The sequence below is a fragment of the Notamacropus eugenii genome, chromosome 1 (genome assembly GCF_028372415.1).
Source record: "Notamacropus eugenii isolate mMacEug1 chromosome 1, mMacEug1.pri_v2, whole genome shotgun sequence".
In the NCBI taxonomy this organism is placed as follows: domain Eukaryota; kingdom Metazoa; phylum Chordata; class Mammalia; order Diprotodontia; family Macropodidae; genus Notamacropus; species Notamacropus eugenii.
Window position 1 is genome coordinate 60,715,753 of NC_092872.1, and position 18,475 is coordinate 60,734,227.

General features: G+C 40.1%; 1 protein-coding gene across 11 annotated transcripts in view; it reads left to right on the forward strand.

Annotated features, from left to right (window-relative positions):
- Positions 1–3,527: 3,527 nt before the first annotated feature.
- The window catches only part of ARHGAP17 (Rho GTPase activating protein 17), a 137,898-nt gene continuing 122,950 nt past the window's right edge, over positions 3,528–18,475 (forward strand). For 9 of the 11 annotated variants that reach the window (XR_011965929.1, XR_011965939.1, XR_011965920.1 and 6 more), the window contains exon 1: positions 3,528–3,756. Coding sequence is in view for 6 of the 11 variants with exons in the window: in XM_072603922.1 (XP_072460023.1) it covers positions 3,704–3,756 (53 nt within the window). In the remaining 5 variants the exon portion in view is untranslated. The remainder of the gene's footprint in view (positions 3,757–18,475) is intronic. The other 2 variants (XM_072603902.1, XM_072603953.1) reach the window with 1 other exon arrangement.

Sequence of the window (18,475 nt, forward strand, 5' to 3'; positions counted from 1 at the left end):
ATGCTCTGACACATCTATAAACATAAATATATTTAAATATAATTTAAATATAGATGTACTTAACAAATATAAACATATTTATATATAAATATGAACATAAACAGATGAAGATACATATAAATAGATCCAGTGGCCATAATATTAAAAAATGATGTGAGACTGGAGGAAGGGAAGATAAAATTTAATGAGTTTAGCACAGTGGCTAGTACATAGTAGGCACCATATAAATAATAATAAAGAGCTGAAAGTCTAACTCCTTTCTGTATAGTACTACTCCTTCCTTTTACAGATAAGGGGAAACTGAGACCTAGAGAGATGAAGTGACTTGGTTGGAATACAGATGGAAGCAGCAGAAGACAGGATTCAAAGCGGTTATCTGACTCCAATATCATTCTGTCTCTGAGTAGGACTCAGTCAGTGAACTGATTTTTGGGTCAATAGCCATGAAAAAGTCGTGCTTTGCGATGTGGCCCCTGTAATTTTCAAAGCCTGGCAATGTTTTGCAGCTCTGACCCTTGAACTTATACTGTAATCTCTTGCTCAAAAAAGAACCATCCTAGCTCTGATTGCAATGTGATTACACTGGTTTCTGGCATTGTTTCCTGATGTTCCACAGCATTATATAAAGTTATGTCTCATTTTGTCCACAGTTTTTTTAAAAAATAAAATGGAACAAGTTGGTCAGAATGTGACAATGCTAAGGAGTTTTTATTGGATGTTTTCAGTTTGTAAGTCTGATTAATTAGTGTACTGGAAAGAATGGTGGATCTGGAGCAAAGGATATGAGTTCAAACCATGACTCTCATTTCCTGCTACCTTAGGTATGCCACTTTATCTAGTTTCTTCATTTATGAGATGGAAGGCTGGAATTAGATGTCTTCTAAGGTCTTTTTTGAATTTAGATGGAAATCTAATGTATTCTTATTTATTTAACAACCACTGATTAAGCAACTATTCTTTGTAATGCACTATATTGCATTATAGGTGTGATATAAAGACAAATAAAACACATTCCCTGATCTCATGGATTTAGTAATAGATTATACTTTGATACTTATATAAATGTCAAGTAGCCATAATATTTTTTAAAATGCTACATGAGATTGGAGGAAGGAAAGATAATGTCCAATGGGCTTAGCATAGTGGCTGGTATATAGTAGGCGCTATATAAATATTTACTCCCTTCCCCTTTCCCCAGTGAAAATTATCAGGCAAGGCTTCATTGAAGGGAGGGCATTCTGTTTAATATGCAACGGCTGAGATGGGAGGATTGGAAATGGGCAGATCTTTACTGAACATAGCAGCAAGTCATTTGAATTGGTGGAGATGCAATGTGAAAGGGGAGCTGTGGGAAACAAGTCTGGAAAGGGAAGAAGGGGCTCCTTTTTTTAATAAATAGGCCATTTTGTGACCATATGTGATTAAGGGTTCTGCTCTAGTACTATAATTGGCTCTGATTCACTCAAGGAAAAATCCCTTGATGATCCAGTTTGGTTTAAATATGTCGGGTTTTCTAATTCTGTGCAGGGAGTTAGACTGACAGGGAATCTTTGAATGCATAGGGCCAACTTGGACTTGGGGTGGGTCTGTAGGCAGAGTTGATCCCTAGACCTCCTTTTCCTCATCTTTTCCCTCTGATACTTCTAAAATCCACTTTATACTATTGACTCACAAGCATGTTATTAATATAGCTTAGACACCACACTCTTCTTTCAAAAACTTTTCTTTTTTTGAAACTAAAAGGCCCTTATAGCTGTTGATCTTAAAACCTGCTCCAATAAAAAGAAATGCCAAAGAAGCCATGAGCTCCCCCTTTCAACAGCACCCCTTATTTCTACTAACTCTTCATCTTTGACATTTCTTCCAAATTTCATATTACCCCAACTTGAGTCAACCCTTTGCTTTTACTCAGTGCTACTGATTTTCCTCAATTTAACTCATAATTTAACTTCAGTTTTTGTAGATGTTTGCTTAGCCTGTGACTTAAACTTAACACTCAGCAATGCCCTCATTCTTTCTCCAAAATAATATTTTAAAAGAGCACCAGAGGGCTTGGATCCTAGATTGGAGGAAGGAGACGATGGGCCCTAAGAGTCCAATTATGCCTGGGCCACTGGGGAAAAAAAACAAAAACAAAAAACTATTCTGTAGCAATAATGACTCCCCTTCAGGATGCCTAGTGAGGTAGATAAACTTGTTAAACAGCTCCTTCCTTCAACCAGCAAATTTGCTTTCCCAATAATGCTGGCAGTTCCATTTATAAAGTAAAGCAGGGCAGAGATTTACCTATTCATTTTCTTTTTTTTCCTTCATCCTCCCTTTGTTCTTAAATTCCTCACTTCTTTTTCCTCCCTACAACTTCTCATCTCCACATGGCTCTCAAGTAGTCAGTCAGTCAGTCACACATTTCCTAAGCACCTACTATGTGCCATACACACACTGTGCTAGCCCTCTGGGGGTACAAAGAAAATTGCAAAAGACAGTCCCTGCTCTCAAGTCTCAGTCTAATGGGGGAGACCACATGCTAACAACTATGCACAAACAAGAAACAAAGAATTGGAGATAATTAAGAGAAGAAAGGCAGTAGAACTAAGGAGAGATTAGGAGAGCCTGGAAGGAGGCTGAAACAAAGAGGAAGAGAATTCCAGGAATGGGGGACTTGATCGCCTTCCTAGACTGATAGGAAATAACCATCCATTCCAGCTGTATAGCATTTAACAACTTTTTAAAGCACTGTGAGATCCATGATCTCATTTGAACCTCATAATGACCCTGAGAAATGGACAGGTCGGAAATTATAATAACCTCTGAGGAAACTGAGGCTCCCTGAGCCTAACCTGCTCCAAGTCATATGGCTAAGTAAGGGAAGGGGAGGAAGCTGGGACCGAAACCTTCATCAGCTGACTGCTAATCTGGTGCATTACAGCACCTTTTATGACCGGAACAGCAGCATGCCACACAAATTGGGTTACAGGGTCCATCTGACCCAGGGCTGTCCCATCAGCCTGAGGTGGGAGCCTCCTAGCATCTCAGCGAGGGCGGGGACTGTCTTTTACCTCTTTTTGAATACCTGGCACATAGTAGGCGCTTCATAAATGTTTACTGAACTGAATTAATTTGTCCAAACTCCATTTGCTTCCATCAGACTCGATCCTGGCCCTGCCTCTCCGGGCAGGGGCTTTCCTCGGAAGTCCGTGCCACTGTCCCCACTTGTAATGAGGGGTGAAGGCTGCTCTTTTCCAGTGTGTGGAGGGAGACGTTTAAATGTCCACCAGGGGGAAAAGCGCTCGCAGGTCAGGGGCTGTAACTTCCCAGGGCTAATTTTAAACCGTTACTATCCCGGCATGTCACCTTAGGAGAAAACGAAACTACCCCAGCCCTGGGGCCCGCGGAGGAGGCGGCCCCAGCCCCCGGGCCTGGGGGAGGGGCGGGCGGCCCCAGTCGGCGGCTCCCGGGCAGGCCTCCCAGACTAGCTCGGAGACGGCCCGACCGGAAGTGACGCGTCTGGGTCCCGGCCGGGGCTGGCCGGGGGGCGGGGCCGGGGCGTCGGCTGGTCCCGGGAGCTCAGTGCGAAAGTTGCTGCCGCCCGGACACTATGTAGGAGCAGGCAGGGCTCGGCCGCACCCCCACTTCTCTGCCCGCGAGCCCCGCCGCACCCCCTGACCCAGGACACGCCGCCTCCCCGGCCCCACCGGACGCCACCATGAAGAAGCAATTCAACCGCATGAAGCAGCTGGCCAACCAGACCGTGGGCAGGCGAGTGACCCCCCCTTCCCCCCACCCCGGGCCATTGCCCCGTACTGCCCCGCCCTGGGCCGGCTTGGTTTCCCCGAGCCCCTGCTGCGGGCTGACCCGCCACCGCCCTCCCCTTCGAACCTGGCGGTGGGCGCGAGCTAGCTCCAGGCCGGGTCCCAGAAGGGTTTCGCCCCCGGCGCGCGGGAGCCTGGCGGGCTCCCCCATCCCCCGCCACTCCCCTGCTCCTTAAGATGGTCCATCCGCAGCGACCCTCCCCGGCCCCGGGCGCACGGGCAGTCAGCCGGCCCTCCTTCTTTCCCGCGTGCACCGCGGTCTCCGAGCCTTCTCTGCTCATGTGCCTGGTTTAAAAAAAAAAAAAAGTGGGGGTTTGGGGGACTGCTGGACTTACCTTTGTTTCTCATCGAGGAGAGAAAAGCAGTGTAATTTCTAGGAAGTTTAGTGTGGGTGGAGGACAGCACTGGCGGGAGGGGGGGGTGTGGGTATGAACTTGAAATCCATTAGAGGAGAGTGAGAAAGAGGAGAGTTTTCACATTTTCAGAAACTTTCTCTAAGATGCTGCCAGCTGATAGGGCCTGACGGTCTAGCGGCTCTGGTCCCTTTCTTGGGGCAGGTTCTTGTTAATTTCACGGTTGATACTTGGCGGTTGGAGTAATTAACAAAGTAGCAACACAGTCGGGTTCCCAGGGATGCATCCTTTTAGTTTTCTGGAGATGTCATTTCGCTGCTTTGAGTTTTGTACCCCACCCAACCACGCCATCCCCCAGAAAGGTGAGACTTGTACTTTCCTCCCGAGACAGAAATTCAACTGAGCTTTACAGTGTTTTGGAGTTAACTTTCTGAGCTTCCTACTGTGTGCCTAGGAGGACGCTATTAATTTCTTGTTTCTTAATAGTGCCTGGTGGTACAAAGTTTATTTTTTAAAATTAAAGAAAGTTCAGATTTTTTTTCCTCTAAATTTAGGGAGGGATTTTATAGCATTTTGGAAAATCACAGACATGCTTCGTGGTCATGAAGCTATCTTCGTGAAGCTATCGGCTGAGAATGTTTTAGAATATGACTGCAACAGATTATTGACTTTCAAAGTTGCTGAATCAGATATATCATCCAGAAAACTTTTTTTAAGTGTCAGATTTGGACAGATTCAACTCTTTTTGCCCTTTTACTATTTTAGTGGTTGTGGCAATGAATGATTAACAGGGAATACTGTAAATTATTAAGTTAGTGTATAAACATTTGGAGAGGACAGAGATTTTGTGATCAGGAATCTTATCTGTTGGGTTTTGGTTGTGGGGTTTTTTTTAACTCTTGGAATTATGTACAAGGTGTCTTGGATATGACAGTGTCTTACTGCCCTTTGAGCTGGAGTGAATATTCAGTGTGAATACACAGAATGGGAAAGGACTTTAGAGAACCACTTGTCTAACCTCCAATTTTACAGACGCTGAAACTGAGGTTTGTAAAAGGAAAATTACTTGCTTAAGGTCACAAAGCCAGATAGTGTAAGAGCTAGGATTAAAACTGAGGTTGCCTTTAACTTCCAAGTCACCATTCCTTCCACTACACCATACTAGTTGGCTTATAATAATTATATTGTTTATTCTGGCAAATTACCTATTTTGTAACTACTGTTTTTTATCAGTTAAATGAAATTGATAATTAGGTTAGCTGCATGATAGACATAATAGACTTTTGTCTGAATTTAACATTTATTTAAAAACTTCCTCTTTGTTTTAATTTGATTTTCACTGTTTCATTTCCTTCAGCTTTTTTTGCTTAGCTTAGTTGTTAAACTCTTCAGTTGCTCCACCCTGCTGTCTTGGTATGCTTCCATCTTATTTTCAGAGTTAACCCCTTCTTCTAAAGAATGTTGGTTCGTTCCTGTGTTACTGGAAAAAATTCAGGCAGGGTACATGTCACGTCACCATTCTGATCCTCAGTTTCCTTGTATATATAAAGCGATGGTCTCTAAAGACTTTTCTAACACCCACAATGTATGTTGGGAGATCCCTTTCATTTCTATCATTCTGTGACTTTGAGTGTAGTCTAAGAATTTGGTGGTTTGCAAAACATCCTCAGAAGCTCTGTTGACTTATTTTCTACAGGATTTACTTATTATTTATATCACTTTCAAGTCTATCCTTGCTGAGTATTATGAAAACAGATTGTCTAATGATACATAGAGCATCCAGGTACCCTATTTACTCAATTAACAATTTTCGCTGTATTTGTTTTCTTCTGAATTACTGGTATTGCAATACAGGAAAAAGGATGCTAGGCTGGAAGCTAGGGGACAGGTTCTCACCCCAACTCTGTCATCATCTAACTGTATGATGTTAGACAAATTGCTTCACTTCTCTGAAATTCCCCTCCTTAAATTGAGGTTGGGTTAGATGCTAATCTCATTCAGCTCTGAAATCAATTGATTCTGAATTTTACTATTTTCTCAAGTTAACACTGATGGAAAGAGCAGTGGATTTAGAAACAGTTCTATTTACTACAGTTTCGAAATTAATTGAATGACTTTCCATCTTGGACCCTAAGTTTTCTCATGTGTGCATGAGGAAGTTAAGCTGGATGATCTGAGGCCCTTCCAGCTCCAAATTCTGTGATCCCGTGAAGACCTGATGTCAACTTACTTTGTGAATTCAGACAAATCTCTCGCCTGATTGGGCCCCAGTTACTCTGTAAAATAATGGATTGGACCAGCTTTTTAAGTATGAAGACACCTCTTTCTTAATGTAAAAAATTCATTCCTCACAGAGTAGAAACATCTTCCCCCCATAATAATAGTTATATCAGCATTCTTTGGCTGAAAAAACACAGTTATGAAAAGTGACTGTGAATTTAGTAACACTTTTAAATAAATTTGTATGTTATCAATCACGGGTGAAGAAAACATTTGTGTTTCATTCTGAAAGTCTAGGGGAAAAATTCCCATTAGAAAGAAATGGATCATCAATAATATAGACTGGACACAAAATTCATCCTGCTGTATCTTTTGTTGCAACTATAAAGATCAAGATGATAATGATTGGTACATATATGGATTCTCAGATCTTTTGCAGTAATTCCATTTTAACCTATAGGTCAAGAACCACTGGACTAAATAATTTCCAGTGTCCCTTCCAGCTCTAGGTTTTTGTGGTTATGTTCCTTAAGCATCTGGGAGAGAAGCCCAGATATCAGTCTACATTGGTTTAATACCATTTTGGTAAATGAGATGAAAAAGATGCTGTATTTAATGCTTCCTGAGAATTGGCGCATTGTGGTATAGTGGACAGGGCCCAATATTTACCAGCTATGTGACAATTGGAAATTTTCCATCTGTAAAATGGAACTAATAATACTTACACTGCCGCACAGTGTGGTGAGGATTATGTTGCTTTTTTTTTATTAAACCATCAAGTGCTATATAAATGTGAGTTGTTATTTCTGGATTAGTACCAGCAATGTTGACCTAGCCTAATTGTGAGCTACTCTGGGAATATTGTGGCAAAAATGTATGAGAACTGTGGACTGCAGCCATGGAATGATTCATGGGTGGACCTGAAGCATAATTCTGGAACTTGACCTTTGACTGTTTCTATGAAAATAAATCTTTATTGCTAGATGCCAGCGGGAAGCTGTAGCCATTGGAAACTTGTTAAGGGTGTGGCTCTTGCATTTTTATTTCACCAGGGAATCATTTATTTCTTAGAAATAAATTAGCATTTATCATTTTAATTAAAAATATTCTCCATTGTCTGGTGAGAGGACCAATAAAGCACTGAGCTGGGAATTCACCTGCATGTTAGGAAAGATAGTGGGCATCTGGTAGTCTAGAGTCATTGGGACACTGGAGTGGACAGGCAATAATGCATTAAAAAAGGGCTTGTAAACACATCCTGAGATTAGTCATGTAATGCTAGATTGAATGACTGCCATCAATTGGTAAAGGGAGAGAAAACAAGAGAAGAGTAGAGAAGAAAGGTATTGATGGACTGAGTGTTTTTGTTCTGACTCTGCAACTAATTTACTGTGTGACATTGGGCAAATCATTTTATTGCTCGGGACTGCTGTATTTTTCTCGGTACAGTTAGGTGATTGGACTGATTTTAAGTTCTTTCCAGCTCTGACTGATCCAGCCTCTGGGATCCTACTACACACTACTCTTTGTGTAGAAGTTGGCTAGTTCTTAGGGTGTAGGTATCTGTCTGAGGAATAATATCCAGAGGGGATCAAAGAATGCTAGAGCTTGAAGGAACTTTATTGATAATTTAGTCCAGCAGTTCTCAAAGTGTGGTTCAGGGGTCCTTGAGACCTTTGGGGAGTCCATAAAGTTAAACTTTTCATAATTATATTTTAGCAGTCTAATATTTTAACTTCTAATACAATAAATATCTGTATAATCTACATAAACAAAAACTTTGGGGGAGGTTCTCAGTAATTTTTAAGAGGTTAAAGGAGTTTTGAGACCAGAAAGTTTGAGAACCTCTGATCTCATCCAGTCCCCTTAGATGAAGAAACTGAGTCCTTCAGAGATTATGACTTGCCAATTAAGTAATAGCTGGGATTCTGTAGGGTCAGAGTAGGTCCTATAGTGATATTCCAGGGGAAGATGCTGCAGAGGAGAGCTCTCTCTCTATTTGTGACCTTAGTCCTGAATAGTGGGTGAGCTATTCCAAGGGGGAACATGGGTCTGCTTGATCAGAGAAAGTGTCTGATAGATGCATAATCTAGGACCGATGCATAGGGTTCAGCTATCCCTGGGGACACAGTTAGGAGTTTTCTATTCTTTCTCCTTACCTTCTCTTATCTTTCTTTCCCTCCTATTCCCTCCATTTATTTAGAGCCACTCCCTTGTGTATCCTCCCTTTAATGGCCCAGCCTTGACTGAAAGGATGCCTTTCAGTTTAGAGATGCTTTCGGTTTAGAGATGTCTCTGCCAGTTCCCAGTTCTTTAAAGTCTGTAGGGTCAGGTTAGGCAGATAAGCAGGAATGTAAGGAAAAGTAGATCAGCTGATGGTGTTGTGGGGAAATGGATATTCCTGAGTAAGGTTAAGGCATAATAGGATGTGTAAATGTAAACCAAGTACTTCACAGAGGGACTAGTTAGTTAGGTCATACTGTATGTGCCTCTTGGGTTGGGGGGTACCTGAGAGAACTCCAAAGGGCTATAATATTCAGAATTGGGGATCTTACGAATAGAGGCTTGATGAAGGCACATAGGCAGAACTCAGTAGTACTCCTTGTAGTGTAGATAACCCTCTCCAGGTTGATTCCAAAATGAGTTGGTTTTCTGGACATTTGAGAAGCAATGTGATATAGTGGGAAAAGTACCCATTGAAGTCAGCAGACATTGATTCAGATTATAACTCTGCTACTTGTTACTTGTGGGAGTAGGCAAGTCATTTCCCTCTGGTAAGTCTCCATTTCTCCATCTGTAAGGTGAGACAATTGGGCATGATGACCAGGAAGGGTCTCTTAATTCTAAATCTATGTTACTGTGACTTCTGGGCTAGGGATGATCCAGAGCTTCACAGAATGTCCTGGGGCCAAACTTGGTTTGCAGAGACAGACCTGTCTCTCTGAATCTGATTTGGAAATAAATTATCTATTAAAGTCTTGGTGAAGTTTATTCAAGGATATGTCCTAGGAGGAATGAAATGTCCTTAGGCTTTGTAGCTTGGTGTCAGTAGCTGGTGATCACAGATCATAGATTTTAAGCAGGAAGGGAACTTAGAAGCCTAGATCTAGTCTAATGCCTTCATTTTATGGATGAAATCTGAGAGATTCATCCTTCAAACCTCTCTTAGCCTTTCCCTGTCATTGACTATTTAATCCTTCTGGGTGGCTCATGTGACCAGTAGCTATAGCTGACAACTAGTTGCCTGTGTACCATTTGCCTGGTGCTTACCAGCCGAGTGGAGTTCTAGATACTAGAAGTAATTCCTTTTGCAGAGGTAAGGCATGTAACGTGGAATTCCAGGCTGGAGATGTACCAGGATCAGCAGGGGTGTTATTTTTCCTACAGCCCTACGTGAAGGGATTTTTGTAGTGGGTCCTCAATACCAGTCTCTGTATCTCAGGGCCAAAGTGACTCAAAAATAGCTAGTACCTGGCTGGCCTCACACATCCATGGTCTATCCTTAATGTGCTGTGTTTAGCTGAGCCTTTTTACATACTTAGATGGGAGGGAAGGACTCAAGAGGCTGTCCAAAGGACATTGTTTCAGTGTTATCCAAAGGATATTGTTTCAGTGGTGTTTATAACGTGGAGACCTTCCTAGTGAAAAGATAGTTATTTGTCTTTCCTGGGTCAAAGCATGATGTATAGAATTTTCTTCTGGGGTTGCCTATGAGAAATCCATGTTACCTGGTTGAGGGAGGCAGACTGGTGTCCTAGAAAGAACATTATATAGTCAGAAGCCTAGATCAGAATATGGTGCACTCAGCTATTTGTGTTATCCTGGGCAAGTCATTTCCCTTCTCTGAGTTTCAGTTTCCCCATAAGTAAAAGGAGACTAAGTACGCTCTTAGATTCTAATATTTTAATTGTTTGCTTTTGCGAGTAGAGAAGGTAGTGCTGTCTTATGTGGCAGGGGGCAAAGAGAATTCTTATGCTTGAATCCCATTAAAAGTTAAAAAGCACCAGCTAATGTTGTTCGACATGTATTGTTGGTATGTTTAAAATTAACCCCACCTTTAAAAATTTTGGCATATTGTCTTTGTGTTTAAACAGTCCATGTTATCATGAGTAACATTTTATCTTGGTTTTTATTGATCCTACTAGCAGCTGCTATACTTAAGAATACTTGGAGTGAATCATCTCTCTGTTTTTTAATCCCTCTAACTTCATAGCCTGTGCCAGGAAAGATGTGATGTCAGGAAAGAGCATGACTTAAGAAAGAGGACACCTCACCTTACTGTGGTACTTTGCGATAGTCTGAGAGGGAATGTTGACTACTCTTTTCCAGACAGCTTCCTAGCTTCTGAGTCAGATCTTTGCATAGTGGTTTTATTGTTGAGTTTGAAGTGTTGTGGAGTCCTCAGCTTTGCATGGCTAGAGGTGACAGGGGCAAATAAATTCACTGCTGGCAAGGGAGGCAGTTCCCAAACAGAAGCGTATGTCCAGTGATGGATCAGTGGCATGTTTGTAGATGAAGATACTGTATATAGCACTATGTTAACATGTCAATCACCAGGTATTTATTAAGCACCAACCATGTCTTCAAGGAATGGGAATCAGAGGAGACTTCAGGTATATATGTTTAACATAGATAAAATAAATCAAAAGTCATTTTGATGGGTGAGGAGGGTGGGCACTAGTAACTAGATGGAATCTGGAAAAGCTTCATGGCATGGGTGGCCTTGGAGCTGAGCTTTGAGGAAAAACTAGGGATTCTAAGAGGAGGCGAGAAGGAAGCGCAGTTAGGGTTGTTTTTGGCCTCTGAAAAGTTGAATGTCACTTTGTTTTTGTAATTGCCTTATTTTCCATATAGTATGGTGTTTGGAAATTTTGTCATCCATGTTAGGGTTTTCTTGTACCAGGAGAAAAAGGAAATATATATATATGTATACATATATAAAAGTCATCATCACGTTAGCAATTTTCTAGAATCCTTAACACCTTCCCAGTCAGTCATGTGCCAAGTAATTATATTGACTTTGAATCTGGGCATTTTAACACCGTGAGAAGCAACTGTTTCTCATGTAACAGTATTACATACCTACAGACATTAGCATACTTTTGGTTTCTCAACAGAGAGGTCTGTGACAGAAACTTTCAGGTAAGAAAAAATGGTTAAGTGAGTATAATGTCAGTCTTTTTTTTTTAATAGGTTTTTCTTGGGCGGGGGGATTATTTTGTCTTTTGGAACCAGTTGTGACTTTAGAAATAATTTAGACCAATCTTGCCTTTTAGCATACGGACAAACTGAGCCCAGGGACGTAGTTGTGATCACATATAAAGTTGAGGATACTTCTAAATCTAGGAGAAGAACTCAGGCGTACCTATTCCTAGTTCTTTCACCTTCACCCCAATAAGGCAAAGCTTCCACTTGCTACAAGACATAATTGTCAGTCACCCATCCCAGGCAGAAGAACAAACACAGTGCAAGGACCTGACACATCCCTGCAACAGTTCCTTAATTTCTGTACTGCTTGGGTTTCCCAGTCAACTAACAGTTCTTCCTGGCTTCCTTTATAAACAGTCTCTATGGGCTAGAATTTTGAGTTTTATTTATTTAGGTAGCAGGTAATTTCAGAATTAATAAATACTGGAGGAATAAATTTGGAGCCATGAAAACATAATTTTCTCTTAACATATCTTGTAATAAAAATGATTAGGACAAGACCAAGTTCTGTTTGGCTCTCAGATCAGAGCTTTTGACTCATATCTCCTAAAACTCTGGGACTCAGGAATTATTCACCATTTGCCCTTTTCTAGAAAACAGTTATTTTCCCACTAAGTGTGTTTGGTAGCTGTTTACTCTAAAGGTTAATAGAGTAATTTTGCCCAGAAAACAGCATGACTATTTAATTTCACATATTTTATGAAACTTATGGTTAACTTCTTAATCAGGTTGACAAAAAATATGTAAATTACATTTTAAAAAAGCATTGTTGCATGATCCTGGCTCTAGGCCTCATTTCCCTCCACTGTAAGATCATGGATTAGATAATGTCTAAAGTCTTTTTAACTCTTGATTCTGTGCTCCAAATTGAAGACTTACAACCTTTGTTGTTATGATACACTTCTTTCACTTGGACCTCTCCTTTGAGTCTGATCTTAGACCCCTTTGGCTTCAGAAACTACCAGGCTGTTTCCCAGTTTGTAGTTAGACTTTCCTTTTAAAATCTCAGAATACTGATTCTGCAGTAGAGACCCAGTGGAGACGGTCAGGAGGCTTTGAGTTCAAGTGTTGCCCCTAACATATTTTAGCTTTTTAACCCTGGACCAGTCACGTAAGCTCTTAGTGTGCTAGGCAAAGTCTCTGAAAACTCTAAATTACCGAAGAGTTATCTAGCTGCATTCTGCAAGGGAGTTTCCAGCTGATGAGTTCCTAGACTGATATAAGCATAGATTCAGACCTCTCCAAATGCCCTAAAACTTACAGAGAAAATCTGGTTAGCTTTTGTTTGTATATTAAGGTAAAGATGGAGTGGAAGGAGCAAGATGGGAAGTGGTAAGAAATGTGATAAAATAACTTCCTCCCCTTCTTTCTTTGAATGTATTAGATGCTCTTCTTTTTAGGAAAGTTTTGAAAATACATTATAATAGACTCTCCACTTTTATCCCAGGGGTTCTGTCTTTGGAAGGCTTTCCTGAGACTCTTCCAGAAATTTAGAAAGATGGAAGAAAACCTTCCTGTCTGTAAGAAGCCAGTTTCTAGAGGTGGCATTAAGTATTGAAGCCATGCTCTAAGGCTTAGTTTCAGTTTTCAAACTGAGAATTTGTCTCCAGAGATAACGAGCTTGTTTACAGAAGTCTATCTGCTCTCTCTGCTCACTCCTGTTGAGCTGCTGGTCTCCAAAGCATCAAGTTTAATTTTAAAGGTGCACTTTCCTCGTGATGAATAGAAATCACTTTTGATGGGGTACTTTGAAAGCCTTTTAAAAACAATTTGTACGCATTTGCCTAAGATGGTGTTCATAGTCAAATTCTGTTTTTAATAGCAAAACTTGAGGATTGTAATCTTAGAAACTATTTTTTATTCTAAATTGGAAGGGGCCTGCAGAATTGGAAAAACTGGGGAAATCTGTCTTTTCCAGTCTATGAATAAGGAAGATGAAAGTAAGATTAGCCGTACAAACCATCATTAAATGTAGTCTCTAGGGTAGAGTGTTAGCTTCTCGAGGGGTAGTCTGTGTCCCTAGTACCCTGCATTGCTCGTAGTCTGCGCTTAATAAATGTTTGTTGTATAGGTTGAATTAGGTGGGGGTGGGTCAGTTGTTTTTGTTGTTGTTTATGCAGCCCTTGGCAGAGTCCTTTGAATTTAACTGACATTAAATATTGAATTAAATTGTATTGAAGTGTCTTGTGTTGATCTGGCTGAGATTCTTTAAAAAAATTTTTTTGTTCCGACATGTATGGCACATAAGGTTTCTCTGGCCAGTGTCTTTTCACACTCACATTTTTAGTGTATATGTAACTAAATGCCACCTTCAAGTCAGGGACCCTGTTATAAGTTCAAAAAGCCCATTTATAACCTTGTTCCTATGGGACTCATTGTTCCATGTAACATCATCTAATGTGTTTTCCTAGATCCAGCTGTAGGCATTAGATAATGTCTGTATGTATACCTTTCTATTAAATTAGAAATATTCTATTAAAAGTCTATTCTATTAAAGTGTTCTATTCTACTAAAAATTATTGGTTATCTATGCTACAATTTTTTATTCAGTACTAAGCTTTTTTTTTTCCTTTTAAGTAGAGTAAAAGTATAATTGAGAGGCTTTATGTTGCAGTGGAGAGCTAGTTCCCAAATCAGTAAGACCTAGGTACAAGACACATAATTGATTTGTGACTCCAAGAAAGTTACGTGATGTCCTAGTAAATTCTGTAAAATTCTTAAGTTGCAGAGGAGGTATAGATCTGCTTTGGTGGGAAGAATTCCCTATATCCATGAAATACCAGGTTTCATTCTCCTCCATTTACATACACCCCAACTGGGGTGGGGGGGAAATATAAGTATCTTTTTTTTTTTTTTTTTAGTGATAATTGATAGAAAGAAAAAATTTCATTGGGAAAAAAAAATCTCCTAGATATTATATAGAGAGTTTGAAATGTTTGTCTGTCAATGACTTATCTCTTTTAATTGCCTCTGATATATAAGTATATTGCTTATATGCGTATATTTTTTATATATATACATACACACACACACACACACACACACACACACACACACACACACACACAAAATATGTGTACCCCTAGACTAGTGGGGAAATCATAGATTTGGAGTCAGGGCCTGGATTCAAATGTTACTTTTACTATTTGAATCTGTGTGACCTTAAACCACTTTGGGGCTCACCTTCCTCTAAATGAGTAGAGTGGATTGAGTGATATAGACAACTCCTATGAGTCTGTGATATTATATCATCTCCATATAATTCCCATCAATTTTAATAGAATTATTAACTCTAAGGAGTCTGTCAAACAACGGGAAACTAACCTCATTTCCTTTTTAAACTGAATAACTTTATAGATAGATAAAGGAAATACTGGGGAAATGCTAGTTTTCAGTAGTGTGTTCGTCCTTTGTTGCTGAAGAAACCCATCCCATCAGAGAAATGATGACGTGACTTGCACTTGACTTGGTTTTGAGTGGGGGAGGGCTGTGCAGGTCACCAGCCTCACTTCTTCTCCAGAGCCATCTGAATCCAGTGACCAGATATTCATCAGGATGACTGGAGATGACCCAGGATGAGGCAATTGGGGTTCAGTGATTTGCCCAAGGTCACACAGCTAGTGAGCATCAGGTGTCTGAGGTGAGATTTGAACTCAGTTCCTCCTGACTCCTGCAGTGGTGCTCTATCCGCTGTACCACCTAGCTCCCCCTTAGTTTTCAGTAAAACATTTGGTGAAGTATTAAATGCTGCACTTGTGAACAAGATGGAGAAGTATGGACTAAGTAATAATAAGTAGATTTGGAAATGACCAATCCAGGGCAGCAGGGGATTAATACCAAGTGAATGGTACAGAGGTCTGGAAATGAACCCTCCCTCTTCCATCTCTCATGACTTTCCGACTTTTCTGCACATAGGATATTACAACTTGTAGTTTAGTAAATCATGACTCCAGTGAAGAGCAGTGGTGGTTGTGCCTCATCACTCTATTAGATGTTGTAGCCTCTTTGAATTAAAGACTGACCCACTCACTTTTGTCTATTTTTCTATCTACTGCACAAAACAGTATTGGGATAAGATCTGTATTATAGGACCTGCAGCATTTCACTCACATGTAAAACTTATTGTTCCCTTCCACCCTCCTTACCAAGACATTTTGCAAACATGTCATTGTACTTAAGAATAAAATGGCATTGTGCAGGCATTGAGACAGAGTCCTAACAATAAAGCGGTGTCTTTATTTAGTAGGTTAATTGTCAAGAGGATAAGCCTAGGGTCTGAACTACATTTATTATACAGGTTTTCTCATTAAAAGTGTGGTATGAGATAGTGGAAAGAGCTTTGGAGACTTTGATCTTCCACTTTGCCTTTAAATTTCAAATTACTAGCTTGTAGAAAATGTAATCTAACTCAACAACCATTTATTACATATCTATAACTTGCCAAGGCACTGATCTTTGCCACTGAGACTAAAATAGTGTCCTTGCCTTCAAGAAATGTACAATCTAATAGGAAAGAAAAGGCAGATATACAGATAATTTTATGTTAGAATAGAATATATCTAGAGGAGAAAGGCAAAGTGCTGAGAGAAATTGGAGGAGAGGTTATCTTGTCCCTCTGGCTAGATTGTAAGCTCTGTAAAGAAGGACTTCCTCTTACACAGTAGATGGTTCTTATTGTCTCTGTCAGCCTACAGGACTGCTGTCTTCCAATTTTGACAGCTCTTCCCCTGTTCTGTCTCCTCACCCCTCTCCCCAAAAAGTGTCGTCATTTTTCAGTCCCTAGTGACATTGTTTTATTTTTTATTTGATTCTCTTCCTTCCTTCCTTCCTTCCTTCCTAATTTTGTTTTTAAAAAATGAATACTGTTATGGGAACCTTGCTCCATCAACATATATTTCAACCAATCTGTGACTTAAATAGACAAATTCAGGGGAGTTTTCTGAGGAACAGAGAGGTCAAGTGACTTGCTCAGGATCACATAGCTAGTAAGTGTCCTAGGTTTTACTTGAACACAGGTATTTGTGACTCCAAGGTCGGCTTTCTTCCAGTAGAGCTTTCTACTTCTTTTAACAAAATAATAAAATCTCCAGAAATAGTTAAGCAAAACACCAAAAAGTGACATGCAGTTAAACACCTTTTATTTACCAGTTGCTATAAGAAATCATGTAAAATTTTACTAAGCTTAAGTTAGTAAGGATAATTAACTGTGTTACCAAAAGAAAAGCAAAAGAAAAGTTTTGTGTATAACAGAAACATTAGTTGAGTTCAAATATAATTACTACTAAATTAACAGGAAGTTATGGACACAGTTACACACAGCTTTGTTTTTTCTGTTACATGCAGTTTTGTTTTGGGGAGAAATGGAGTTTCACCAATTTTACTGTTTTGATATTAACAGAGCATTATTAGTGTAGTGTCTGCTAGGATATGAAAATAGCTTTATTCTAAAAATCTGGATGTTTAGATAATTTTTTTAACCTAAAACCAGTATTAATTTATGTCAAAGCAATTTTTTTGGCAAGGCAAATGAGATTAGGTGGCTTGCCCAGGGTTACACAGCTAGTGTCAAATGTCTGAGGCTGAATTTGAACCCAGTTTTCCTGCAGACTCCAGGGCCAGTGTGTTAGCCGCTGTGCCGCCTAGCTGCCCTCCTAAAGTATTCTTTCTTTTCTTAGATGTCGTCTGGAAAGGTTTGCTTCATTCATGTCAGTAGGTTTTCAAGCATTCCCATGATGATGATAAAAGCTGACATGAAGAATAAAGCACTTTCCATACGTAATCACATTTCTTCCTCACAATGGCCCTAAAGAGGAGGTAGTGCTGAAAAAACTGAGGTTTTGAATCTCACATGACTTACCCAGGGTCACAAGACTGTCTTCTCACCTCCAAACCAGTGACATTTCTCTGCACTCTGTCGCAGCTGTCTTACTTCTGAACATGTTGCTTGTAAAACTCTTTAAGGATTGACTTGAGTAAGAAGACTGCGTGTTTTTGTCCACAGCAAATGTCACCTTCAGCACATGCTATAAGTCATACGGTGCTTCCATTGAGACTGCTTTTGTTCTAAACAAATGCTTTGTAATTGATTTTCTATTGCAGGCCGGTAAGATAAGTAACGTCACATAACAGGGACTGGCCCATGGTGGGGTGGGGTGGGGTAAAGGTGGGATTCAGAGAGGAAGATGAGGAAAGTTGGCTTTTTGAGTTACAGGTTTTCGAAGAAGTAAAAGTTTTGTGAACTGGTTCAACCTTGCTGGGGCCCATAGATACGCAGTTGAGAAACATGGTAAGTATATTTGGAGCTCCTCTTTAGGGAATTGCCTTTAGGGTTTGCTCCACATTCTTTTGAATAGATTAGGTGGCATGTCTGGAAACTAATTTTTTCTCATATGGTCTAAGAAGATTGTGTTAATAACATGAACAGGGATTGAATTTTACCTTTGTGGTTCCTGTGGGAAACAAACAAACAAAAAAACTTGGTAAGAAAACACATAGAGTAAAGATTGTAAGGGGATTGCTTGATGTGCTCGTACGGTTTTACTAGTATTTAGAAATCACTTATTTGTAACCAAAAGGTATATGCCGATCACAGAGCGTCAAAGTCGATCCCTGAAAGACTGATACTTGGCAACCCATAACTTGTTTCTTGGCTCCAAGGGATCTGTGCTTGGCCCTGTGCTGCTTGACATCTTCGAACATCCGTGATTTGGATAACCTATATCAGATTGCTTGCTATCTTAGGGAGTGGGGAGGGGAGTAAGAAAAATTCGCAACTCAAAATCTTACAAAAATTTGAATGTTGAAAACTATCTTTACTTGTAATTGGAAAAAATAAAATACTAATCAGTGGGAAAAATTAAAAAATAAGGTAGGAAATCAAAAGAT